Raw genomic sequence first — 23,855 nt, 5'->3', positions numbered from 1 at the left:
AGAATGATGGAGAGTAGGAAATACTTTACCAGACCTATTAAGGAACAAACCTTGAAATGGAACAAAAGATTATTCAAGAGGTTGGCTAGAACACATGAAGGGAGTTTGAAAGCAATACTACTAAGGAAGAGAGGATTTTCATTAAATTCCCTAAAAATAGTACATAGAGGGATTTGTACCCCCTTCACCAAAATGATGTATTGCTACTCCAAATGTGGTTGTAACCATTCTAGAGACCCATTGATATTTCTATATTTTGAAATAAGCTGTTTCATAATTTTCTACCTTTCATAGGTTATCCCTTCAATGATGTTTGCCAATGGTTTATAGATCGAGCTGACCTCATATTTGTTGTGTTTGACCCTACTAAACTGGACGTTGGATTGGAATTAGAGATGCTGTTCCGTCAGTTGAAGGGTCGTGAGTCTCAAATCAGAATAATTCTAAATAAAGCTGACAATGTCGCCACTCAGGAACTGATGCGAGTCTATGGAGCTCTCTTCTGGAGCCTGGCACCATTAATCAATGTCACAGAACCACCAAGAGTCTACGTTAGTTCTTTTTGGCCATATGAATACCAACCTGATACAAACCAAAACCTATTCCTGAAAGAAGAGGTCTCCCTCCTGGAGGATCTCAACCAAGTCATTGAGAATAGGCTGGAGAACAAAATTGCCTTCATCCGTCAGCATGCCATACGTGTGCGCATTCATGCCCTTCTTGTGGATCGATATTTGCAGACTTTTAAAGATAAAATGACCTTCTTCAGTGATCCTGAGCTGGTCTTCAATGAAATATTGGAAGAACCAGACAAATTCTACATCTTTAAATCCATCTTGGCTAAAACCAACGTCAGCAAGTTTGATCTTCCCAATCCTAATGTCTATAAAGATTTCTTTGGCATTAATTCCATTAATACTTTCAAATTGCTGTCAGCACAGTGCTCATACATGGGAGGATGTCTGCTGGAGAAAATCGAGCGTATCATCACCCATGAGCTTCCTGCTTTATTGGGAACCATCACTGCTGGGAAAAACCCATCTCTTTCATCCTGTGATATCACCGGATGTGGAGTAACACCAAAGAACCGATACAGAAAGCCCTGAACAAGGAGCTATTACATTATTCATGGGTGAAATAGTTTATGTCTTATGTCCAAGAAGCCATGGTTCATTAACCCTTTGAGAACTGAGCTTTCAGCATCCAAGAACCTGTTGTATACCTTAAAAGAACATTAAAACAAACTTTTATCAAATCTGTACCATATATAACAGAAAATAAGGAATCACAAGAAATATTTTTCAATGAATAGCATTCTCTGAACAAAGATGTACGAACCTGGTCATTTTTTGATACAGCTTAAGATTTATAAAGGGCTCAGAGGGTTAATTTATTTGCAATGTGGCAAGTGGTTAGTGTGTCTCAGTGCATGTTTTGAATAGAGCTTTGACGGCACTTCTGCCTGTTTGGAGCATGGTGACTCCCAGTTCTTGCTGCTAACATTTTGTTCATGTACCTTTTTAATTTCATTCCCCCCTCCCCCATTAGTTATTCCTTGTCACCTTGATCTGCTTGCTGTGTTTAAAACACTAAGTTTCCACTTTCACCCAACCTATTCTCTAGCTAAGTAACCAAGTTTCCCTCTCTTGCCACCCCAGATCATTGGATCATCATTAATTTGAATGTCAAATTATCCACAGGTCCTGAAAGAGGCCACACATGCTTTAAAGTGTTCAATTACAGGCCTTTTGGAAACTTAGCGACCATTGCTGTTGGTTCCACTGCTGAATCATACAGATTTTCTCAGATGTCTGTGTTCTGAAGTAGCAAACAGAGAGTAAAGGGCATTGGTGAGTAGGAAAAAAAACTATTACAAACACATAAACAGACTTTTACTTTCACAAACATTAGTTGTTTCATGAATGTTTATCCCAGTCCTGGCATAAGATTATAGGTTGTGGCAAACTTGTAGGCAATTGGATTAGTTGTCTTTTCTCCATTTTTGTTCCATTCATTTTTTCTTTCAATTAATCTTATTTGAGCTGCCAAACATAATTGCCTGTGGAGTGGATATACCAAGTGCTTAAGACTGCTAATCAAGACTCATGCAGTCACTCTGCATTCAGTTTTTCTTGAAATACTTCAATATTCTGTATTTACATGATACAAGCATTCTGCACTGACATCTGTATGATGTGTTAATGAGCTTAATCACAAATGGTTTTGAGGTGCAATCTTATGGTTATTCAGGTTAGAGGATGACCTTATAAAGTTCTTAACTGCACACAAGACAACTCTGAAGGTGAAATGTATATGTTGTAGGTCTAGAACACGGCACAGCTAAGATGAAGGCTACTCTAGAGATAATAAGATTATTTGTTGTTTCAGCTTGCTCTTTTCTCCATTTCTTTTAAATGTGCCTCCCTTTATAGTTTGCCCAATCATCCCTTTGGTTGTTAATCTAATATAGCAAACTAATCCTCATCATGGCTTCCCTCTATGACCTACAGTTATGGCACATGAAAAATCTCACATCATCTCCACTCAATAAGTTTCCACTAATATGGTACTAAAAACAATGATTCAGCTGTGGGAAATGAAGGAGTTTCCTTTAATGGACTAAGAAATCAATTGAAACAGAGAAATGTGCACGTAAGTAGAAAGAGAGAGACAACTTTGATAAGCGTGTTAAAAATAGGCCTCAGATCAGTGGGGAATATTATGGTATTTGTGTAAAAGTGACAAAATACTGGTTAGTTGCTGGTCACTCAGTGAGCAAACAAATTTCAGTGGCTTGTTAATAAAAGCCTGCAGCATGTGAGAGAATTTCTCTTGGTCAGTCAGGTTGAATCTTGGACAGTCAGATTCAATTAGCAACAAACTAATTTTTCTGAAAGGTTTCATCTTGCATCTTACCCAATTCTCAGCAACAATGCAGTTGGGTAGCCAGAAGTGAGCTTGGGCAACATAGCAGGTTAAAACAAATGTTGATTCATTCAGTCACTGGAAAACGACGATCATAAGGGATCTAATATAATATTCAATTAGGAAAATGGAGCAGTTGAGATGAAGGTTTTGCAATGCCCCAAACTTTGTTCAAATATACCCTGCATAACAGTATAATCTTCTCTATTATTTTGAATTACTGGTGCTAAAGTTCTAAGAGATGTAAAGGACATAGCTGATGATGATTTGGGAACTGTTGGTGTTAAATTCTGTTAGCAATCTACATTTATTTTAAAACTGTATACTGTATCTACATTCTTCCTGGACAATGACAGAATTTATTTAATGACAGAGTGTCATTTGGCCTGTTAGTTGTGGATGGTAAATAGCCAAGTACAAATCGTACAGCATCCACAGAACCTTTTAAGGATGGAAAATGAAGACCATTAATGATCTGATAACGGTGACTCTGACCTGTGAATTCTGGATCTTGGTGAAGTATGACAATTTGGCCATATGGTTTAGATGCAGATTTGGAGGCATTATGATTGTTTGGTTTAATTCAAACAGACAAAGTTGTACGTCTTTAAGCTGTGAAAGATATGCTGTTTATAACTATACTTTGCCAGAAAACAATGCATTTCCTGTATGCTGTGTGTTTCTTACTGTTTGGAGAAAACCCATTTCTAAGCAAATGATCTCTCAAGATAATCAAAATTCAACATGATCAGTTGCATGAGTGCATGTTTTTGGTGAGAGGTCTTGCCCATTGGAAATATATTGGGGCATTGTGACCAGGGACTGCAATATGTTTAATGGATGCAAAATTGTTAGAAATGCACATTTGTATAACTTGCATTTAAACCTTCTAATTCTCAGTGTCCTCATGCCCCCAAATAAATTCATGTTAAAAATTTGGATTAACTTGGCAGTGAGAAAATTTATGCTCCTTTGGCTCAAAAATGAATCATACGGTTTTAAACCCAAAACAGCAGGCTTAACGGGGCAGGAGGCGATCAGCTAAATCAATAAGGGAAGTTTACATCTAGCATAGGGGTGGGTTGCATGTCAGTGTAACCATTTATGGCAGTTACAGTGCCTATTTAAAGATTTAATTTGGCTTCTAAGGAATTTTATTAGATTGAACCTGAATTTTGGAAATAATCTTTTCAGATGGTTTGATTGCAGGCAACGTCTAAAAATCTGAAAGCTTAGAAATGTCCCAAAACCAGTCTTTTGCTGTTGATATTCAGGTTCAGCCACACAATAAATTAAAGAATAATGCAGTTTGTAGACAATGCAGGCCCTTCTAATAAAGCTAATTATCAAACACCACATTTTGTCCTTCAGTTTTAGTTTTCCCGAGTTAGTATCTCACTTGAATTTGCACAAATCGAATCTATTTAACTGCAAGTTAGTTCCATTTAATATTAAAAGGTTGACTTGCTAACAATTCAGCTCTTTAGAATAAAATGTATCCTTTTTGTGTACACTAACTCCAGTTCTCCACCTGTTATCTCCTCTGGAAACTCCTAGTTGTAGCCCATACGCCTTTGTAAAGTATTTGCAAAATGTTTTTCTGCTCTACAGAGTACAGAAGTTTGAGTCAATGCGGAAGCCTGAGGAAATCCAGTAATAACTATTAAAAAATTAAGTCTAAATTACTGATCTGATGCCTTAGTCAGTTGATGCACCATGCACATTTTCATGGAAATGAGTGTCACTGGTAAACCCAGCATTTACTACGCATTCGTAATTGCCCTGAGATGGTGACGGTGAGCTGTCTACTTGAATTACTGCAGTCCTAATCAATGTGACCTGTAGACTGTTGAAGGTGGGAGAATCAGTTTTGGTAATTCTCCATTCTTGGATATGGTTATTAATTTGAACATGAATGTGAACAACCCAAATGTAAATGTTGTCCGCCTCTTCCTGGATGCAAGTATCTGTGTCATTGTCTGAGGAGTTGCGAATGATACTGAACACTGATCATCAGCAAACATCACAATATTGCACGTTATGCAAAGGTAGAGGTATGGTACTTGATGAAGCAGCTACAAATGGTTGCCTCTAGGACACTAAGCTGAGGATCTCAGTTGGGCTCATGTGGTATAGTGGTAGTGTCTCTACCTCTAGACATGGGTTCAGGATCCAGCAGGGGAATGTAATAACATCTCTGAACAGGTTGATTATCAAAAAAGATATCTATCCTGATCTTAAGGGTTCCTGTGACAGTGTCGAATAGAAAATATCTAACTTTAGGTTCTCTGGCAGTATTGACCGAGGATTGAGATAACTGGTGTCTAACAACCGCAACCATCTACCTCTCTGCTAGGTACAATTCCAACCAGTAGAAATTTCCAATTCCTGTCCACAGGCTCCTTGATGTTATACTCAGTCAAATGCTGCCTTGATCTCAATAGCAGTCAGTCTCATTTTACATCTGTAATACATTGCCTTATCCACGTCTGGACCTTGGCTGTAATGAGGTCACTCCAGAACCCAATGTTGAACAAAGTTTAATTCACACCGGGCATTGCTGACCTCAATTGGTGTTATAGTCCAAGGAAATTGAAACTTTCAGAAGTTAGGACAGGACTGATGAATTTATTTGTATTAAATAATTCCAATACAACTAGGTTCAAGAAAATTAAATACAGGGAAACAATTCTTCCATATATAAGTGCTTGAGACTTTCGTAGAATCTTCCCACTATAACTTCAGCAGGAGATTAATCTAAGCATTGGAGAAAAATATTCCGCTGATCTGTTGCTTGTTAGACTGGTAGTGTGGGAGAACACCATTGAAATAGTACTCAAAGAACGAGAAATATATCCTAAAATTTCAGATAAGCTTGCTGGCAAGATACTGGATTAATGCTCCTCCTCTTGCTGAGGTTAAAACCCTTGCAGTACTAAGAATATTGAGGATGCAAGTCTTGTACTCCTTACCTGGGAAAGAGATGATGGAAATGTTGATGTGTTAAATAGACTGCTGTAATTGACAAGGTAATTTTAGTATGTTATGAACTCTACAGAGACATAACTTTGAAAAAGAGATTAGTTTCCCACTGGTCATTGGAAGGAACTAAAAGGTTAAGATGATACATTTTAAATGTTTATTGTAACAAACTAAAATCAACATAGATTAAACATTACTTAACAGGTCATTAATATGACAAATTAAAGAAAAACTACTTCTGCATTAACTAACTTACCAACACAACAAAAAGAGATGTTTTGAAACGCTTTCACTGTAATTCGTCATTCTGGCAGATATATAATTGCATAGGAACTGCTCAACAGTCACACCTGGTGCTCCAGCAGATTTAATATTACCAATGTCAGGTTGGAATTTCTAGTTCTCTTCAACAATTGTTCCACTACCAATAAGAGGTTTTTGGATCTGATTATCACCACCAAGACAGAATTCATTCACTCCTTGTTCCTTAAATCTTCAAGATCTGCTCTGTTCCCTTTCAACAAAACTTTTACAAGCACCCTGTTTAATTGCTAACATGAAAAGAATAGCCGGTTTGTCCATTGCAGTAGCTTCTTTGTCTCTATCTCAAATAGCAGCTTTTTTCTCTTTAAGTGTGTTGGTGTAAATATTTGTTTAATCATTCTTTTGAAGTACCTCAGGACATATTCAGAGTGTTAATTTTTTTGAAGCAACAAGGATGCATGTCATAAATTAGCAGCTTTACTTTCAGACTAAATTAGAGTCGGAGATTTTATTTGATTGTGCGAAGACACATCAGTCTTCACCATCCTGTTCCTTCAATGAGAAAAATCTATCTTAAATGACAATAAATTCGAATTTTGACAATCAGAATATTTTTGATAAACAGCAAGAACTAACTGTCAGGAAAAAGCGGAAGTCAAATTAAAGGCTTTTCAGAGAGTGAGAGCGAGCGATTGGATTGAAACAGCAAAATGCCATTTTAGGATTACATCTCAGCTCAAAATGGAACACACAATGCTGAAAATTGTTTAGATGCTTAAAGAGGAATCTCTACCATGAACCATGGTGATGAAAAGTCAGTGATCACTAAAATACATTGTATACAATCTGGGAAAGCTAGCCACTTTGGTTCAGTGCTGAGAATAGAGCTTGATTACAAATGGTTTTAAGTCTGATGAATTATTTAGGGAGAACTTACTGTTTGTCTTCATTTATTTCAAATGTTTACAATGTACCAAATGCAGCTGCTATGTATTTACACCAAATCATCTGCAGGTTGCGCTAGGAGACCAAACTACTACTTGCAAGTTAAACAGCAACTCAGAATCCCTATAGCATGTAAGCAGGCCATTTAGCCTATTGAGTCCACTCCAACCCTCCAAATAGCATCCCATCCAGAGATACTCCCCCACCTTAGTCCTGTAAGCCTGAATTTCGCCATGGTTAATCTACCTAGCCTTGCATATACCTGGACACAAAGGGCAATTTAGCATGGCCAATCTTTAGACCGTGGGAGGAAACCCACCCAGATATGGGAAGAATGTGCAAACTCCACACAGACACTTGCCTGAGTGTGGAATTGAACACTGGTCTCTGGTACTATGAGGCAGCAGTGTTAACCACTGAGCCACTGAGCCACCATGCCACACACTTATTCAATGGCCAAAACACAATTCATACCAGTGCCAGATAAAAAAACATCTACTCTGGCAAACATTAAGAAAAATTAATCATAAGATGCTATGTTTAACTTAATGTAATTTAAATTTACATCCATGCAGGCACAACATAGTTTACTTCAAGTTTGGTTTTTAATACACTATTTTCTTTCAATGAGATGTGCAAATGAAGTATTGTGACTGGGACAAAAATGAAAGCTATGCAGCAGAAAGATGGAAAAATATTGTTCTTGTGAATGGTGAATGCTTTCTCTCCAAAAATACTGCCAGGTCTGTTGAGTTTCTCCAGAAATTTCTGTTTTTGTTTCAGATTTTCAGTATCCACAATTTTATTATTCTGGAAAAATATTTGAAAGAGATGCAGCAACAAGAAAGATAGAATATAAAAATGAATTGCACAATGGCATAAATCGTGGAATTTCAAGGTATAGAGGCAAATGATGGACTAAACATTATGATATCAGAGGTAAAGAATGCTTTGAAATAGAGTACTGGTGAAGCTCCAGGCATAGATTAAGTAACATCAGAACACCTAAAAGTTTCTGAAGAAACAAACAGAAGTCATAACATACACAACGTATACCAAAGGACATATTCCAAGTGACTTGAGACAGTCATTTGTTAAGATACTTAAAGTTAAAATTATGAATGGCTTGTAGAACTATAGCTTATAGCGTCATCTCATTTAAAAGATATTGAAAATTGCAATAAAAGATATAATATATTTGAAATAGGAATTGATGAAATGCATCCTGGATTTAGATTCAGAGAACAAGAGTGGGACAATTAACAAAAAAAAATCTTGAATAAGTATCCAACAGTCAACAAGAACACTTACATATATTTCATAGATTATGAAAAGTAGTTGATTGTGTTTATGAAAGAAACACGATACTCCAGTAAGATTTATCCAGGGCTGCTTTGGATCCAACCATAATATGACTGTCCACCTTCTAGTCTGATGGGAGAAGTAAAGACAGAAAAGTATAACAAGGCTGTGTGCTGTCAAAATTAATCACACTTGTACAGAAAATTAATATTCAGAGTCAGGTCTACTTATTGCAGACCTGTGGTACAAAAGGTGGTATGCTGACAACAAAGCACTACTTATCGAATCATGAGGTTCCACAAAATATTATAGATGAAATAAAATCTACAAGTTTAGGATATGGATTATCCTAATACAAAAATGATATTAGACAGAACTAATACATTGGAAGAAAGCTAGTGTGAAAATTGAAGTAGATGGTATCACATTGGAACAGGTAAATAAACGACTATTTAAGACAAGAGATAATAGAACATGGTCGATGTGATGCCAAAGTCAGAAGGCTGGAGATAATCAGACACCATTTTGTGAAGGTGAACAATGTGTTAACAAGAAAATCCAAGCTATTAGCACTGAAAACAACTCATAAGATGCTACATTCTATACATGTGCCTGAAATTTGGACAATAAAAAAAAGTGGGGAAAAAAATGAGATCTTTGAATCGTGGATATTAAGTCACTTACTTAAAATTTAACAAACCAGAAAATGAACGAATAAGTGCTTGAAAATGCAGAGCAAAAATAACTTTCTAGAAAGTGACATCCAGAAAAGAAAATAATGATTTAGGACATTTGAACAGAGCTGAAAAGCTATGACAGTCCTTTCATAGGACAAAGTAGAGAGTAGCAGAAAGAGCGATCAAGTTAGGCATCGTTGGATGACAGGCATTACAAAGTGATTAGCTACAGTCAAGATACAGAGGATATGCGAGAACCGTGTAAGACAGATGTGCATGACATACCACGAATAGGAACATAAAAGCATTCCTTTCTTCGAGACAGAACTGCTGAATATGGAGCCAGGTCCTTTGTCCTTGGTGTTCTCTTACCACCAAATGTGGTGGAAAATTGATAGTCTCCACCAACAACCCAAAACATTAATAAGAGTACTGCTGCTGGCATTATTCCAATTTCAGTTCCAATGTAACAATAATATCCTTAACAGAAGCAGAAAGCTTTTTTGAAGCAATATTTTACACACTTTAATGTAGCAGTAAAACTTCACAGAAATGAGAATGGACAGGACAGTCATTTTGCAGCAGTGAGTTTCAGACCCTTTCTAAGCACTGTTAAGCTTAAGACAGCTTTTATAACACCAATTATATCCCTCCATGGTTATTATTCTGTTCTTTGACCAATCCAATTTCTGGGATGGCCGGTCTGACATATGAAGAGAAGCCGAATTGATTAGGAAAATATTCACTGGAGTTCAGAAGAATGAGGGAAACTTATAAAATTCAAACAGGATTGGGCAGGGTATTCACAGGAAGGACATTCCTGATGAATAGGGGGGCCATTTAGGATTGAGATAAAGAGAAATTTCTTCAGCCAGAGGATAAGCAGTTCTGGAGTTTTCTGCCACAGAAAGTGGTAAGGCAAAAGCATCGAATATTTTCAAGAAGGAGTTAGATATAGCTCTTAGAGCTGAAGGGATCAAAGGGTATGGGGAGAAAGTGAGAACAGGATATTGAATAGGATAATCAATCATGATCATATTGAATGGCAGAGCAGACTAGAAAGACCAATTAGCCTACTCCTGCTCTTATTTTCTGTGTTTCACCCATTCATCAAGCTACCCAGGAGTAAAGCTTCCTTGAACATGTAGAATGATACAGTTCTGTACAGTTCCTGGCAGAAAATAGACAATCACCATGTGATATCATTGTCTTCCTAAACTGAATCTGCCAGCTTATCTTTTGGAGCCTCTTTCAACTGAGGCTTTTCAATTTTTAATTAAGGCCTCTGCCTTGTAATGTCAGCCTGGTCCATCCATCAATGTTTAATCCAGAGGATAAATTGTGTGCTTAGAGTTTCTGATAATAAAATGAAATTTTAAATGAAGATTTCTCTGTTTTCAAGCAAAGGATGAACTCAACACAAATGCAAGAGCTACTCTGTGAGAAGGAAAGTGTGTGTGTGTTTCTGTGCTCAGAGTCAGAGGGTTGTCAGTTCAGGTACAACTCCAATACTTATACATAGATTTATAATCCAATAAGTCTAGAGGAGCCCAAATGATTTTCTCACTATTAATTTAAGTGGATAGAAAAATCAAATATAACTTTAGGTACAGTGTGTACTCCTACTCATTTGATCTTCCTGCATTCTTACTACCAGTAGATGACCTGGTTACTATTTCTAAAAGCAGCTTGCTAAAGTTTGAATGAGATTTGTTACTGTGATTCTTTAGTGTTAAGAGAACAATTCCATTGTTGAAAAGATTATTTGTTACCAAGATCAACTGAAGTTTTCTTATTAACATTGCTATAATAGGACAACATATTTGTTGCACTTTATACCATCAGTTTTGGATTGTCTCTCTATTTAAAATGGTGTAAAGTGACTTTTATCCCATCTAATATCTCTTGGGCTGAGTTTATTCTGGAACATTCATCAGAAATAATTTCCTGGATTGAAGCCAGTCTTTACTTATACCCCAGTACTCTGTTTTACAATTTACTGGGATTTATTTTTATATGATGCTGTGCTAGTCTGAAGTGATTTAATTTGACAGTTTTTTTTCTGTTCAGCTCTTGCTGTTAGACTGCATGTTCATTACAACCATAGACCATTCTGCCCATAGAGTCTACTCGACCATTCAATCACAGCTGATGTATTTCTCAACCCCATTCTCTTGCCTTTGCCACATGACCTTCAATCCCCTTACTAATCAAGAATCTCTGTCTTGCATATACTTAAATGATTTGGTGTCCAAGGTCTTTTGTGGCAATGAACTCCACAGATTAACCATCCTCTGGCTGAAGAAATTCCTCATCAGCTTTCTAAAGGGTTGACTCTTCATTGAGGCTAGGCCCTTGGGTCCTAGTCTCTGCTACCAGTGGAAACATCTTCTCCATGTCCACTCCAACCAAATGTCTCAATATTCTGCACATTGTAATAAGACTCCCCCATCATCCTTCTAAACTCCATTGGGTACAGACCAAGAGTCCTCATTTGTTACTCATACGACAAGCCCTTCATTCCAGAGATTGTTCTTGTACATCTCTTCTGGACGCTGTCCAAGGTCAGCATATCCTTTCGTAGATACAGAGCCCATAACTACTCAACATATTCAAAAATGCGTTCTGACCACAGCCTTATACAGACTTGGCAGTACATCCCTACTCTAGTATTCCAGTTCTCTTGAAATTATTGCTAACATTCCATTTGCCTTCCTAACTGCAAATTGAACCTGTTTGTTAACCTAAGGAGAATTTTGAATGTGTACTAAGTTCCTTTATGCTTCAGATTTCTGGAGCACTTCGCCATTTAGAAAATAGTCTGCACCTCTATTCTTCTTACCAATGCTTAACCTCACACTTCCCCACATTGTATTCGATTTGCCAGATCTTTTCCCACTCTCCTAGCTTGTCTAAATCCATCTGCAGCCATCCCACCTCCTCAAAACTGTCTCTCTACCTATCTTTGCCATCTGCAAACTTAGCAACAATGCCATCAGTTTCTTCATCCAGATAGTGAATGTATAACGTGTTACCTGGACTTCATTGTTGCACTCAATGGTTCCAACAAGCTGATTGTATTGGGTTTGCACTCATTTGAACTACGTTCAGGTGAACAATTAATGAAACTTTAAATAGTCACCTTAAGTAATAAAGCCCTTGTTATAATTGAAAGATAAACACATATGAAATAAAATCAATTAGACCGAAGTTCAATTTGAAATACAACCTATTAGACAAAATGCTGCCAAGAGCTGAGCCCGTGACCAAATTCTCAAGGAATATGCTACTGAACTGATTGACTGGTTCGAAAAGTGTGGTGCTAGAAAAGCACAGCAGGTCAGGCAGCATCTGAGGAGCAGGAGGATATACTTTTTGGGCATAAGCCCCTCATCAGGAATGAAGGGCTTAAGCCTGAAATGTTGACTCTCCTGCTCCTCTGATGCTGTGTGCTTGCTGTGCTTTTCTAGCACCACACTTTTCAATTCTGACTCTCCAGCATCTACAGTCCTCACTTTCACCTGACAGACTGGTTCTCCAACAGAAGGTATTGGGATGAGGATGATGCAGGGCTGAGCTCATCATTCTCTTCACAACTAACTCTTACCTCAGCCAGAAAGCAATGGCACTGATGATTTGCTAGTATTTTGCCACAAGGTGAAGACAAATTGTGGTTGATACATTGAATCCCACTGTTGATTGCTACATTTTATTGTTACAAAATATTAATTATGGGAGGCACTTGTTGCAAAATTCCAATAAGTCAAAACAGATCAGAATTCTTTAAACAGTAGTTCCTGACTTTGTTGGTTGGAGAAGAAAACAGACCAAAACAGAAGCAAACAGTTCTTTTCTGCAGGAGTTAAGTTATACTGTTAAGGAAACTGAACTACTTGGAGTCTATGCAGTTTGTGACTCAGTGAAGTAAAGAACAACTGGATGATTCTGTGCCACTGGAATGCAGGAAGAAATTCTAGCAATTAGTACACAACAAAATGTTGGAGTCAGGGCTCTAGAAAAATCCTGGGATAAATGAGGGTCAGAAGAAAACATGTGTCATTAATAGTTTAGTAAGGAGGTCGGTTAGCTCAGTTGGCTTGACAGCTGGTTGGTAATGCCAATAGCTTGGGTTCAATTTTTGCACTGGCTTATTTTTTTAAAAATGCATTTGCGGGACGTGAGCATTGCTGGCTGGTCAACATTTATTGCCCATTCCTAATTGCCCTTGAGAAGATGGTGATGAGCTGCAGTCCTCCTGCTGTGGGTTGAACCTCAATGCCATTCAGGAGGGAATTCCAGGATTTTGATCCAGTGATGATTGATGGCTGACAGTTACCACGAAGGACTCTTCTGCTCAACCTCTGCCCTTGCCTGCAGTGTGATGGCCTTCAGGTTAACCCACCAATGAGAGAGCAGCCCAATGATCACTTTATCTTTACCACAGTGAGTAACAGTGAAGGAAACTTAAAATAATAATTGTTTTGTGCAACTCAGCCAAATTAGAGCTAAGGCAAAAAGACGACTTGGTTAATCTCACTGTTTGTGAAAAGCTGTAATATTGCCTGTAAGTACTGGAGTGCTGTTTCCAAGAATCTTGGGGAACATAATCCCAGGGAAGACAAACCCAGAACGTGAGCAATTGTTAGGGCAGTCCATGACATAATGTCTCAAGGGAGTTTCAATGCTAAATGATAAAAAAAATGTAATCATGTGTGAAGTTTTAATGTGCTTTGATAATTGTCTCTCTAATAGCTGGGGTGATTGCTCAGAAATGCACATGATACGCATTGATCATGTTTACCACTTGATGTCCTCTATGGGGTGTTCAACCATAGTTCGTCTATCACCCATCTTTTACTCATGTTAAATTTTTAGTATTAGATTGCAAATCATATCCACCTGTGCGATAATCTAAGCATGTTTGAGTAATTTTTATTCATAATAAACTTGTTATTCTTTGTTGACTAAAGAAACCTAGCTGACTTTTCTTCTAATACTAAACCAGACCAAAACAAATACAATTCTCCATATTAATAATCTATAATTAGCAGTAGAAGAGTAAGACCAGAAAAAATATCAATATAGCTTTTATCCTCAGTCGTAACATTTCTAACAAACATTTAGGATATACATTTCTGATAATAGATGCCAGTGAAAACAAAATTACAAACAGTTAAAATCTTCAAGTTCCATAAATGGCTTGGTGAATAAATGGATATGATGTGTATTGAACCAAATCTGAAGATCCTAGCTTTTACTCCTAGTCTATGCTAAGTCCATTTATTTCAGTAATTTGGTATCATGAACTGGTTTTAATGTGCCTGGATTAAAGAGAAATGTTCAGCCAAATTTCAATTCCTGAATGTCATCTGGCAATAGCTGTGGGAAAGTGCCTATTTACGGTTGTTGATTAAAGATAGGATTGAATTAAATGGTGATGCCCCCATTGCAGGAGTAGTATGCCAACTCATAAGAACATAGAGCCTGCACTGCGCTGTAATGTTCTTAGGCCCTCGATGTTGCGGCGCCCTGTCATACTAATCTGAAGCCCATCCCACCTACACTATTCCATGTACGTCCATATGCCTGTCTATGACAAGTTAAATGCACTTAAACTTGGCGAATCTACTCCCGTTGCAGGCAAAGCATTCCATACCCTTACTACTCTGAGTAAAGAAACTACCTCTGACACCTGTCTTATACCTATCTCCCCTCACTTTAAAGTTGTGTCCCCTTGTGTTTGCCGTTCCCATACTTGGAAAAAGGCTCTCCCTGTACAACCTATCTAACCCTCTGATTATCTTGTATGTCTCTATTAAGTCACCTCTCAATCATCTTCCCTCTAACAAGAACAGTCTCAAGGCCCTCAGCCTTTCCTCATAAGACATTCCTTCCATACCAGGCAGCATCCTAGTAAATCTCCTCTGCACCCTTTCCAAAACTTCTACATCCTTCTTATAACGCGGTGACCAGACTGTACACAATACTCCAAGTGTGGCCGTACCAGAGCTTTGTACAGCTGCAGCATAACCTCCTGGTTCCGGAACTCAATCCCTTTATTAATAAAGGCCAAAACACTGTATGCCTTCTTAACAACCTTGTCAATCTGGGTGGCAACTTTCAGGGATCTGTGTACATGGACACAGATCTCTCTGCTCATCTGCACTCCCAAGAATCTTATCATTAGCCCAGTACTTTGCAGTCCGATTACTGCATCCAAAGTGTATCATCTCACACTTGTCCACATTAAACTCCATTTGCCACCTCTCAGCCCAGCTCTGCATCCTATCTATGTATCTCTGCAACCTACTACATCCTTCATCACTATCCAACAACTCCACCGACCTTAGCAAGAAAAATGGCTTGCATTTATAAAGCACCTTTCATGATCTCAAGTCAGTTCAAATACTCTACAGCCAATTAAGTACTTTTGAAGTATAGTCACTGTTGTACTGTTGGAAACATGACAACCAATTTGCACACAGCAATGTGATAATGACCAGATCATTGTTTCGTGATGTTGATTGTAGAACAAATATTGGTTAGATCAACAGCAAAAAAAAATTCCCTTTTTTTTCTTTGAAACAGTGTTGTGTGATCTTCTATGTCCACCTGACATCATCAGTTTAACATCTAATCTGAAAGATGGCACTTGACATTACAGTGTTCCTTCAGTGCCCACTACAGTGGGAAGTCCTGGAGTGTGATTTTGCCTTCTAATGGAAGGAGGCGTTTGTTATAGTCAGGCGATGCTGAACAAGATACAACTTGTATTGGTTTCACAAAGCTTCCACTCCAACCACAAACTTAAGGGGTAACGTCAGTCTTGAGATACTTCTGAAGGATGATCTTTTATTTTATTTTAGAGTGGCAGTGAGGATTTCACTAATGTTAGGATATAATGTTAACTTTTCCTTCACATCTTCATTGTCAAGGATTGTGGCATTGACATTGGTTATATTGTACATGGTTGTCCTGTAGCGAAGTCTCAGGAGGCTTTCATGTGTACAATACGAAATTCTGGTAGTGTATCCAAGATACTATTCTGGTGGCAAAAATTAGGGCATGGGAATAAGGATCATGCTCAACCTTTCCTTTCCAATAGAAATGCATCCTCCTGTTTGTGCCTTCAGCTGATCCTTCCCAGGAATGGTGTGGAAAAGCCAGTGTTGGACTGGATGGACAAAGTTAAAAATCACACAACAGCAGGTTGCAGTCCAACAGCTTTATTTGGAAGCACTAGTTTTTGGAGCGCTGCTCCTTCATCAGACGGTTGTAGTGCAGGACCATAACAGACACAGTTTATAACAAAAGATTTGTGTCATGCAACTGAAATGATATATTGAGCAAATCTAGATTGTTGTTAAACCTTTCATCTTTTAGAATGGGTTGGCAGGTTTGGTTCATTAGTATGTAATTCCCAGAACTTTTAAGTCACATTCTCGAGATAACTTAAGGTTTTATTAAAAAAAAGTGACATCCCAGCTTAGACAATGCATTAAAAGTTATAAGGTTAGAGTCTGTCTGTATCCCAATCTTGAGTCAGACTGGTTCTATTTCCAAGATGGAATTTACAAAATATTACATGGATTGACTGCCTGCGGTTGTGCATTTTTTGTGCAAAATAGAATGTATCTGCAAATATAATTTTGCAAATACAAATTCACCCCACATACTTGTATGTGTGCATACATGAGAGGGAGAAAGAAAGTGCGAGTGTGTGTGAGTGTGATGAAGTAGAAATCTGAGAAGGTGTGTGCGTGAGAATGTATGGGAGGTGCATGTGTTAATGACAGAAAGCATGTGTATGACAGAGGGTCTGCATGAGTGTGTAGTGTAGTGGGTTACCTGTAGTGTGACATGAATCCAAGGTCCCAGTTGAGGCCATCCTTATGGGTATAGACTTGGCTCTCAGTCACTTTGCATTGTTGCCTATCCCGACGTCGCCTTGGAGATGGTCACCCGAAGATCCAAGGCCGAATATCTCTGACTGCTGAAGTTTTTTTTGACTGGGAGGGAACACCCCTGTCTGGTGATTAAATGTCTGAGTAGAGGCTGAGAGTCAGGTTCGGTACCCATGAGGATGGCCTCAACCGGGACCTTGGGGTCATGTCACACTACTGGTGACTCACTACACTATACTCTTTCCCCAACCCCCTCCTTGTCTCTCTCTCTCTCTCACACACACACACACACACACACACACACACACACACACACACACACACAGACTGTCTTTCTTACACACCCACCCACCTCCCTCCTCCCCCCCCCCACAGGCTTATACTCCACCTTGCAAACACAAACATACATTCTCTCATGTGCACACAAACTCACTGTCTGTCTCATGCACACACAAGTCTATGGAGTGAATTTGCAACTATAGAATTATAGTTGCAGATACATTCTATTTTGCTCAAAAAAAAACACAACCTGCATACAGTCAATCCATGTAATATTTTGTAAATTCCACCTTGGAAATAGAACCAGTCTGAATCATGATTGGGATACAGACAGACTCTAACCTCATACCTTTAATGCATTGTCTAAGCGGAGGGGTCACTTTTTAAAAAAATAAAACCTTAAGTTATCTGGAGAATGTGACCTGAAAGAAGTTATGGGATTTACATATTAGTGAATGAAAACTTTCAACCCATTCTAGAAGATGAAAGACTTAACAACAGTCTTGGTTTGTTCAATATATAATTTCAGTTGCATGACACTAATTTTTTAAATAAATTGTATGTCTTATGGTCTGGCTCCACAACTAGCTGATGAAAGAGCAATGCTCTGAAAACTAGTACTTTGAAGTAAACCTGTTGGACTATAACCTGGTGTTGTGATTTTTAACCCCTTCCCAGGGAAAGATTTGACATTTCTGTCGTCTGTGGGTTGATTCTTAGCAAGGAATCCCAGGTCCCTGGTTTAGATTAGATTACTTAGTGTGGAAACAGGCTCTTCGGCCCAACAAGTCCACACCGACCCGCCGAAGAGTAACACACCCACCATTAGTCATTTCCCTCTGACTAATGCACCTAACACTATGAGCAATTTAGCATGGCCAATTCACCTGACCTACACATCTTTGGACTGTGGGAGGAAACAGAGGACCCAGAGGAAACCCGCACCGACACAGGGAAAATGTGCTAACTCCACACAGTAAATCGCCCAAGGCTGGAATCAAACCTGGAACCCTGATGCAGTGAGGCAGCAGTGCTAACCACTGAGCCACCATGCTGCCCATTGACCTTGTTGATAATTCTGCATCATTCCAAGACCTTGACAGAAGCCTGCATGTCTTTTAGTTTAACATGAGGGCCTTGCAACACAGTTATTATCCAAATAATCTTAACAGATTGTGCTATGGCCTTAGTGACATACTGAAATCAGATGGCCAGAACCACCTTGCATTTGCAGCCTTCTTCCAGACGCAGAATCCTCCTTCATCTCTTCTTCTGTTGAGAACTTTTGGACCATACTTACTCTGACACTGGTCCTGTGCTTGCTACCATGTAGCAAGGAGCTCCCAATTCATTGTTCAAAGGACTGTTATAGCACACTAATCTCTCTATCATGGCAAGGTGGTGATTCACAAAGAGCACTTTAACAACTTGAGCCTAATGCTGACCATGCCTTGTTGCAAATGAGCACAACCCCTTTTGTTATTTGGACAGTTGTGACTTGGGACTGTACAATGAATATTCATATCTGACAGAAGTAAGGCCATTGATGAAGGAGCTGAAGATGAACTGGTCTGGGACACCAGGTAAAAACCAGCCTGATAAACTTTGCAGTGCTGTCTTGAGGGTGGAATGATTGGCTTCCAACAATCATAACCTTCTTTCTTGTGTTAGGCATAATTCCAATCAGTGGAGAGATTCCCTATTTTCATTAGCTTTAATCTATTTCCATCATCCTTTTCAGGTAGGTGCAGCTATCTAAGGCATTGGCCACTTTTGGAACACTGAGTTCAGTTCTAGTCTCCTGGCTCAAGGAAAGACACTGTGAAACTTAAAAGGTTTCAGAAAAGATTTATGAGAGTTGCAAGAGTTAGAGCTATAGGGAGAGGTTGAAAAGCTGGGGCTATTTTCCCTGGAGTGTCAGAGACTGAGGGGTGACCTTTTGAAGTTTACAAAATCATGAGGGGCATGGATAGGGTGAATAGCCAAGGTCTTTTCCCCAGGGTAAGGGGGTTTAAAACTAGAGAAAGTATAGGTTTAAGAGGATAGAGGAAAGATTTTAAAAAAGGACCAGATGTTTTCACACAGAAGATGGTGTATGCATGGAAGCATGGAATGAGCTACCAGAGGTGGTGGTGGAGACAGGTATAACTACAACATTTAAAGGACATCTAGATGGGTGCGTGAATAGGAAGGGTTCAGAGGACTATGAGCCAAATGCTGGCAAATGGGACTAGGTTAATTTAGAACATCTAGTCGCCATGGACGAGCTGAACCAAAAGGTCCGTTTCCGTGCTATAAATTTCTATGACTCAATTTAAATTCTCAACAACTATGTTGTGTACTATAGAAAAATTCGGTTCCTTTCACGTCCTCTGGTCATTGACTTTTTGCTAACTAAAATATTTCACAACTGAACATCTCTTATCAAATTTCCTCAATCTTCTTTGCTGAAAGAATAACAATTGCGGTCTCTCCATAAAACCAAAACCAGGAATGCTTAGTAGTGCTCTAGTAAATGACAAATTATAAACTTACCCTACACCTCAGGAACTATAACCTGTCATCGAACCACATTTCTACCTCAACATCCAGACATCCTCGCCTTTCTTTTCCAGCGCCTGCGCAGCGCAGCCTACAAGCACGAGCAGATCACGTGACTTATGCCGATGGCGGTTCGGGTTTGATTTGATTGAAGGAGGGAGACCGTCAGAATGCGCGTGCGCATGAGCGGGAGGGTGGGAGAGAGGGACCTCTTTCCGGTAGCGAATTCCCGGATGAGCCCCCCTTCCCTCAGTCCCGGCCGCGGCGGAAATGGTGGATGGAGCAAGTGAGCGGCCGTACAGTTCAGAACACGACACGGCGACAACGTTAGCGACAGGGCGCCGATTTCGGCTCCCACCACAGTCTCCCGCAGATCGCGGACACTCTACATGGCGACCCAGCAACTGCGCGGTACCGAGGTTTACTGCGACGCCAGCGGAGACTGCAACCATGTTGCTGTCAAGATCAAAAGCCATAATATTCAGCATCAGCAGGAGGAGGAGGAGACGTCGGCTCCTCAGCTCCAACACCAAGGCCCTGGGCCCACCAAGTACAGCATCTCGTCCAGCTGTAGTTCTGGGGAGTCAGTCAAGCGGGCGGCCCGTAGTCCCCGGCGTCGCCGGCGCAAGTTTCCTCAGCTCTTCGAGCGGGCATCGGGCAAGTGGTGGGATCCCGCCTTCGACTCTCGGAACCTGGAGGACGCGTGTTTGGAGCGCTGCTTCCCGCAGACCCAGCGCCGCTTTAGGTACGCGTTGCTCTACCTCATGGTGGCTGCACTGCTCTGGGCCATTTACTTCGGCTGCAGCGTGAAGGACAAGGGCCAGGCTCTTGGGGCCGCTTTCCTGGCGCCCACCCTACTCTTTCTGCTGTGTTGTGCCGGCCTGTTGGCGGTCACCTTCAGTGGACTCTACTCCCATTACTATGTCCGAATCTCTCTGCTCTTCACGTTACTGGTCTTCGCCTTGTCGCTGGCCACTCGTTTCCAGGCCGGCACTGGCAGCGGTCTGGGCTGTAGCGGGAATGACAGCCAAGACTCATTTCCCTGCTGGAACTACTTATCGCCAGTTGGGAGTTTTTCCATCTGCGTGGAGGTGCTGCTGCTACTCTACACGGTCATGCCGCTGCCTCTCTATCTCTGTTTTATCTTCGGCGTTTCTTACTCGCTATTGTTCGAACTGTTGGGCTATCATCTAGGCAGCGTGGAGTGGCCCCAACCGCCAGGTTCTGGCCAGCATCTGCTGTTGGAAGCTACGGCCAAGCTTTTCTTACATGCCTGTGTGCATGCAGTGGGCATCCACCTCTTCATCATGTCACAAGTACGCTCTCGTACCACGTTCCTGAAAGTGGGCCAGTCTATCATGCACGGCAAGGACCTGGAAGTGGAGAAAGCCCTGAAGGAACGCATGATCCACTCGGTTATGCCCAGGATGGTGGCAGACGAGTTGATGAAGCAAGGAGACGACGAGAGCGAGAATTCCTTCAAGCGTTACTCCACCTCCAGCCCGAAAAGTAAGAAGAAGAAAACCTCTATACAGAGAGCGCATATAATCTTCAGGCCCTTCACCATGCAACGCATGGAACCCGTCAGCATCCTCTTCGCAGATATCGTGGGCTTCACTAAAATGAGCGCCAATAAATCCGCCCACCTGCTGGTCGGTCTCCTCAACGACCTTTTCGGACGGTTCGATCGTCTCTGCGAAGGCACAGGATGCGAGAAGATAAGCACCTTGGGCGATTGCTACTACTGTGTGGCTGGCTGCCCCGAACCCCGCTCTGACCACGCGTATTGTTGCATCGAGATGGGATTGGGCATGATCCAGGCCATTGAACAGTTTTGTCAAGAGAAAAAAGAAATGGTTAACATGAGGGTCGGAGTGCACACGGGTACTGTCCTGTGTGGTATTTTGGGAATGAAACGCTTTAAGTTTGACGTTTGGTCCAACGATGTGAACTTGGCCAATTTGATGGAACAGCTTGGGGTGGCCGGAAAGGTCCACCTTTCGGAAGTTACGGCCAAGTATTTGGATGAACGTTATCTGAAAGAGGATGGGAAAGTGATGGAAAGGGTTGGCACACAAAGTGTGGTGGCTGATCAACTGAAAGGTAACTAATTTTCTTTCTTTCTATATAGTGATGAATGAAATGTTAAAGTTGGGTCCTTGATTCTAAGTCAAACTGACTTCGTATGATATGAAGTTGAGTTATACTGGACTCAAAATATTAACTGTTTCTCTCTCTGCCGATGCTGCCAGATCTGAGTTTTTCCAGCAATCTATTTGTTTCATATCCTATGAAATTGTGTTCGTGCAAAATAAGATATAGTTTATAAAATTGTTTTATTGGCTAGCAATATATCCATAGTTATGTTTGCCACTATGAATTGAATTGAATTGAATTTATTGTCACGTGTACCGGGACTCAGTGAAAAGCTTTGTCTTGTGAACAATACAGACAGATCACATAGTTAAGTAACATAGATAAGTAAATAATAAGTAAATAGCAGCAAAAACCAAAACACAGATACAGACGAATGCTAAGAATTTGAGTCCATTCAGCATTTTCACAACAATAGGGTAGAAACTGTTTTGAAACTGGCTGGGGTGTGTGCGTGTGTGTGTTTTCAGACTTCTGTACGTTCTCCCCAATGGTAGAGGTTGTGGAAAAGCATAGCCAGGGTGGGATGGATCTTTGAGAATGCTGGCGGCCTTTCCCCTGGTAGATGGATTCTATAGATGGGAGGTTGGCCTTTGTGATTGTTGGGTCGAGTTCTTTACAGGATGAGATCAATGATGTGAGTGGGTGGAAAGGTTACAAATGGGATTCTGTCTCCAGAAGTGTAATGTGACAAGTTTAGGGAGGATAAGAAAGCATGGAATACACAATAACTGCACAGTAAACTGAGAGACATTAGAGTGCATGCCTACAGGTTACTGAAGGTGGCAGGAACAGGTAGTTAAGGCAGTATTGGTGACGTATTGAGTGCACATGCAGTGCTGCATCTATATAAGACACTGGTAATGCCCCAAATAAATGATTTGTACTTTTCTGGTTGCCATTTTACTGGAAGGATGTAATTACTCTGGAGAAAATACAGTGGATATTTACAAGCATGTGTCAGGGCTTGAAAGTTACAGCTGAGGGAATACTGGGTAGGCTAGGGATATTGCCCTTAGGAAGGGGGTTGAATTAACGTATACAAACTAATGAGAGGCTTGTATAGAATGGGCAGAGAAGACATATTTCCCTAATGAAAAATCATTTACCAAGAGTACAGATTTAAGGTGATCAATGGAAAGATTAGAGGGGATGAGAAGAAAATCCTTTTCACCCACAGGGTGATAGCTATCTGGAGTTTACTGTTCAATTTGATGGTTGACATGAGAATTCTTGACACATTTAAAGGAACTTGGGTCAGTACCTGAAATACTGTAAACTGCAATACTCTGGACCAGGTGCTGGATAATAGAATCCCTGCAGTGTGGAAGCGGGCTGTTTGGCCCATCAAGTCCACACTGACCCTTTGAAGAGCCTCCCACTCAGATCCGTTCCCCTACTTATCCCTATAACTCTGCATTTTCCATGGCTAATCCACTTACCTGCACATTTTTGGACTGTGGGAGGGAAACGGAGTACCCAAAGGAATCCTATGCAGGCACTGGGAAAATGTCTGTATGGAATTTACACAGTCATCTGAGGTTGGAATCAAAACCATGTCCCTGGGGCTATGAGGAGCAGTGCTAAACACTGAGCTGCTGTGCCAGTGTAGGATTAAATTGGTTGGCTAGTTTATTCAGCTACTGCAAATGCAATGGCCTGAATGGTCTCTTTCTGTGCTATAACTCTTCTGTGGTTCTAACTTTAAGATTTCTGTAAAGTTTTAGTACCGAACAGGTTTAGTGACAAGAAGGAATGAGGGAATTGATTTCTTGGTCACTGTTAAATTCTGAACATAAGTTTTGATTGGAAAAAATTAACAATGTGCTCTGCTGTAATTTTTCTTGTTTGAAATTTATTACTTCATTTAACACTTATAGTC

The 23,855-nt window shown here is 40.1% G+C and overlaps 2 protein-coding genes and 1 long non-coding RNA gene across 8 annotated transcripts in view; 2 read left to right on the top strand and 1 right to left on the bottom strand.

Annotated features, from left to right (window-relative positions):
* Positions 1-4,862, top strand: part of srl (sarcalumenin) — a 59,968-nt gene extending 55,106 nt beyond the window's left edge. For all 4 annotated transcript variants that reach the window (XM_072559716.1, XM_072559715.1, XM_072559714.1 and 1 more), the window contains one exon: positions 295-4,862. In XM_072559716.1, coding sequence (XP_072415817.1) covers positions 295-1,106 — 812 coding nt within the window. In that variant the 3' untranslated portion in view covers positions 1,107-4,862. The remainder of the gene's footprint in view (positions 1-294) is intronic.
* Positions 4,306-19,924, bottom strand: LOC140464534 (uncharacterized). The gene is made up of 3 exons (XR_011954940.1): positions 19,814-19,924; positions 8,428-8,547; positions 4,306-5,897 (listed from the first exon to the last, which is right to left on the bottom strand). It is a non-coding gene; the product is annotated as an uncharacterized lncRNA (long non-coding RNA).
* adcy9 (adenylate cyclase 9) overlaps positions 19,851-23,855 on the top strand; it is a 175,088-nt gene continuing 171,083 nt past the window's right edge. For 2 of the 3 annotated variants that reach the window (XM_072559711.1, XM_072559710.1), the window contains exon 1: positions 19,854-21,922. In XM_072559711.1, coding sequence (XP_072415812.1) covers positions 20,209-21,922 — 1,714 coding nt within the window. In that variant the 5' untranslated portion in view covers positions 19,854-20,208. Of the gene's footprint in view, positions 21,923-23,855 lie in introns of all 3 variants that reach the window. The other variant, XM_072559712.1, reaches the window with a different exon arrangement.

The sequence above is a fragment of the Chiloscyllium punctatum genome, chromosome 40 (assembly GCF_047496795.1).
Source record: "Chiloscyllium punctatum isolate Juve2018m chromosome 40, sChiPun1.3, whole genome shotgun sequence".
In the NCBI taxonomy this organism is placed as follows: Eukaryota; Metazoa; Chordata; class Chondrichthyes; order Orectolobiformes; family Hemiscylliidae; genus Chiloscyllium; species Chiloscyllium punctatum.
This window is presented reverse-complemented; position numbering and strand designations above follow the sequence as displayed.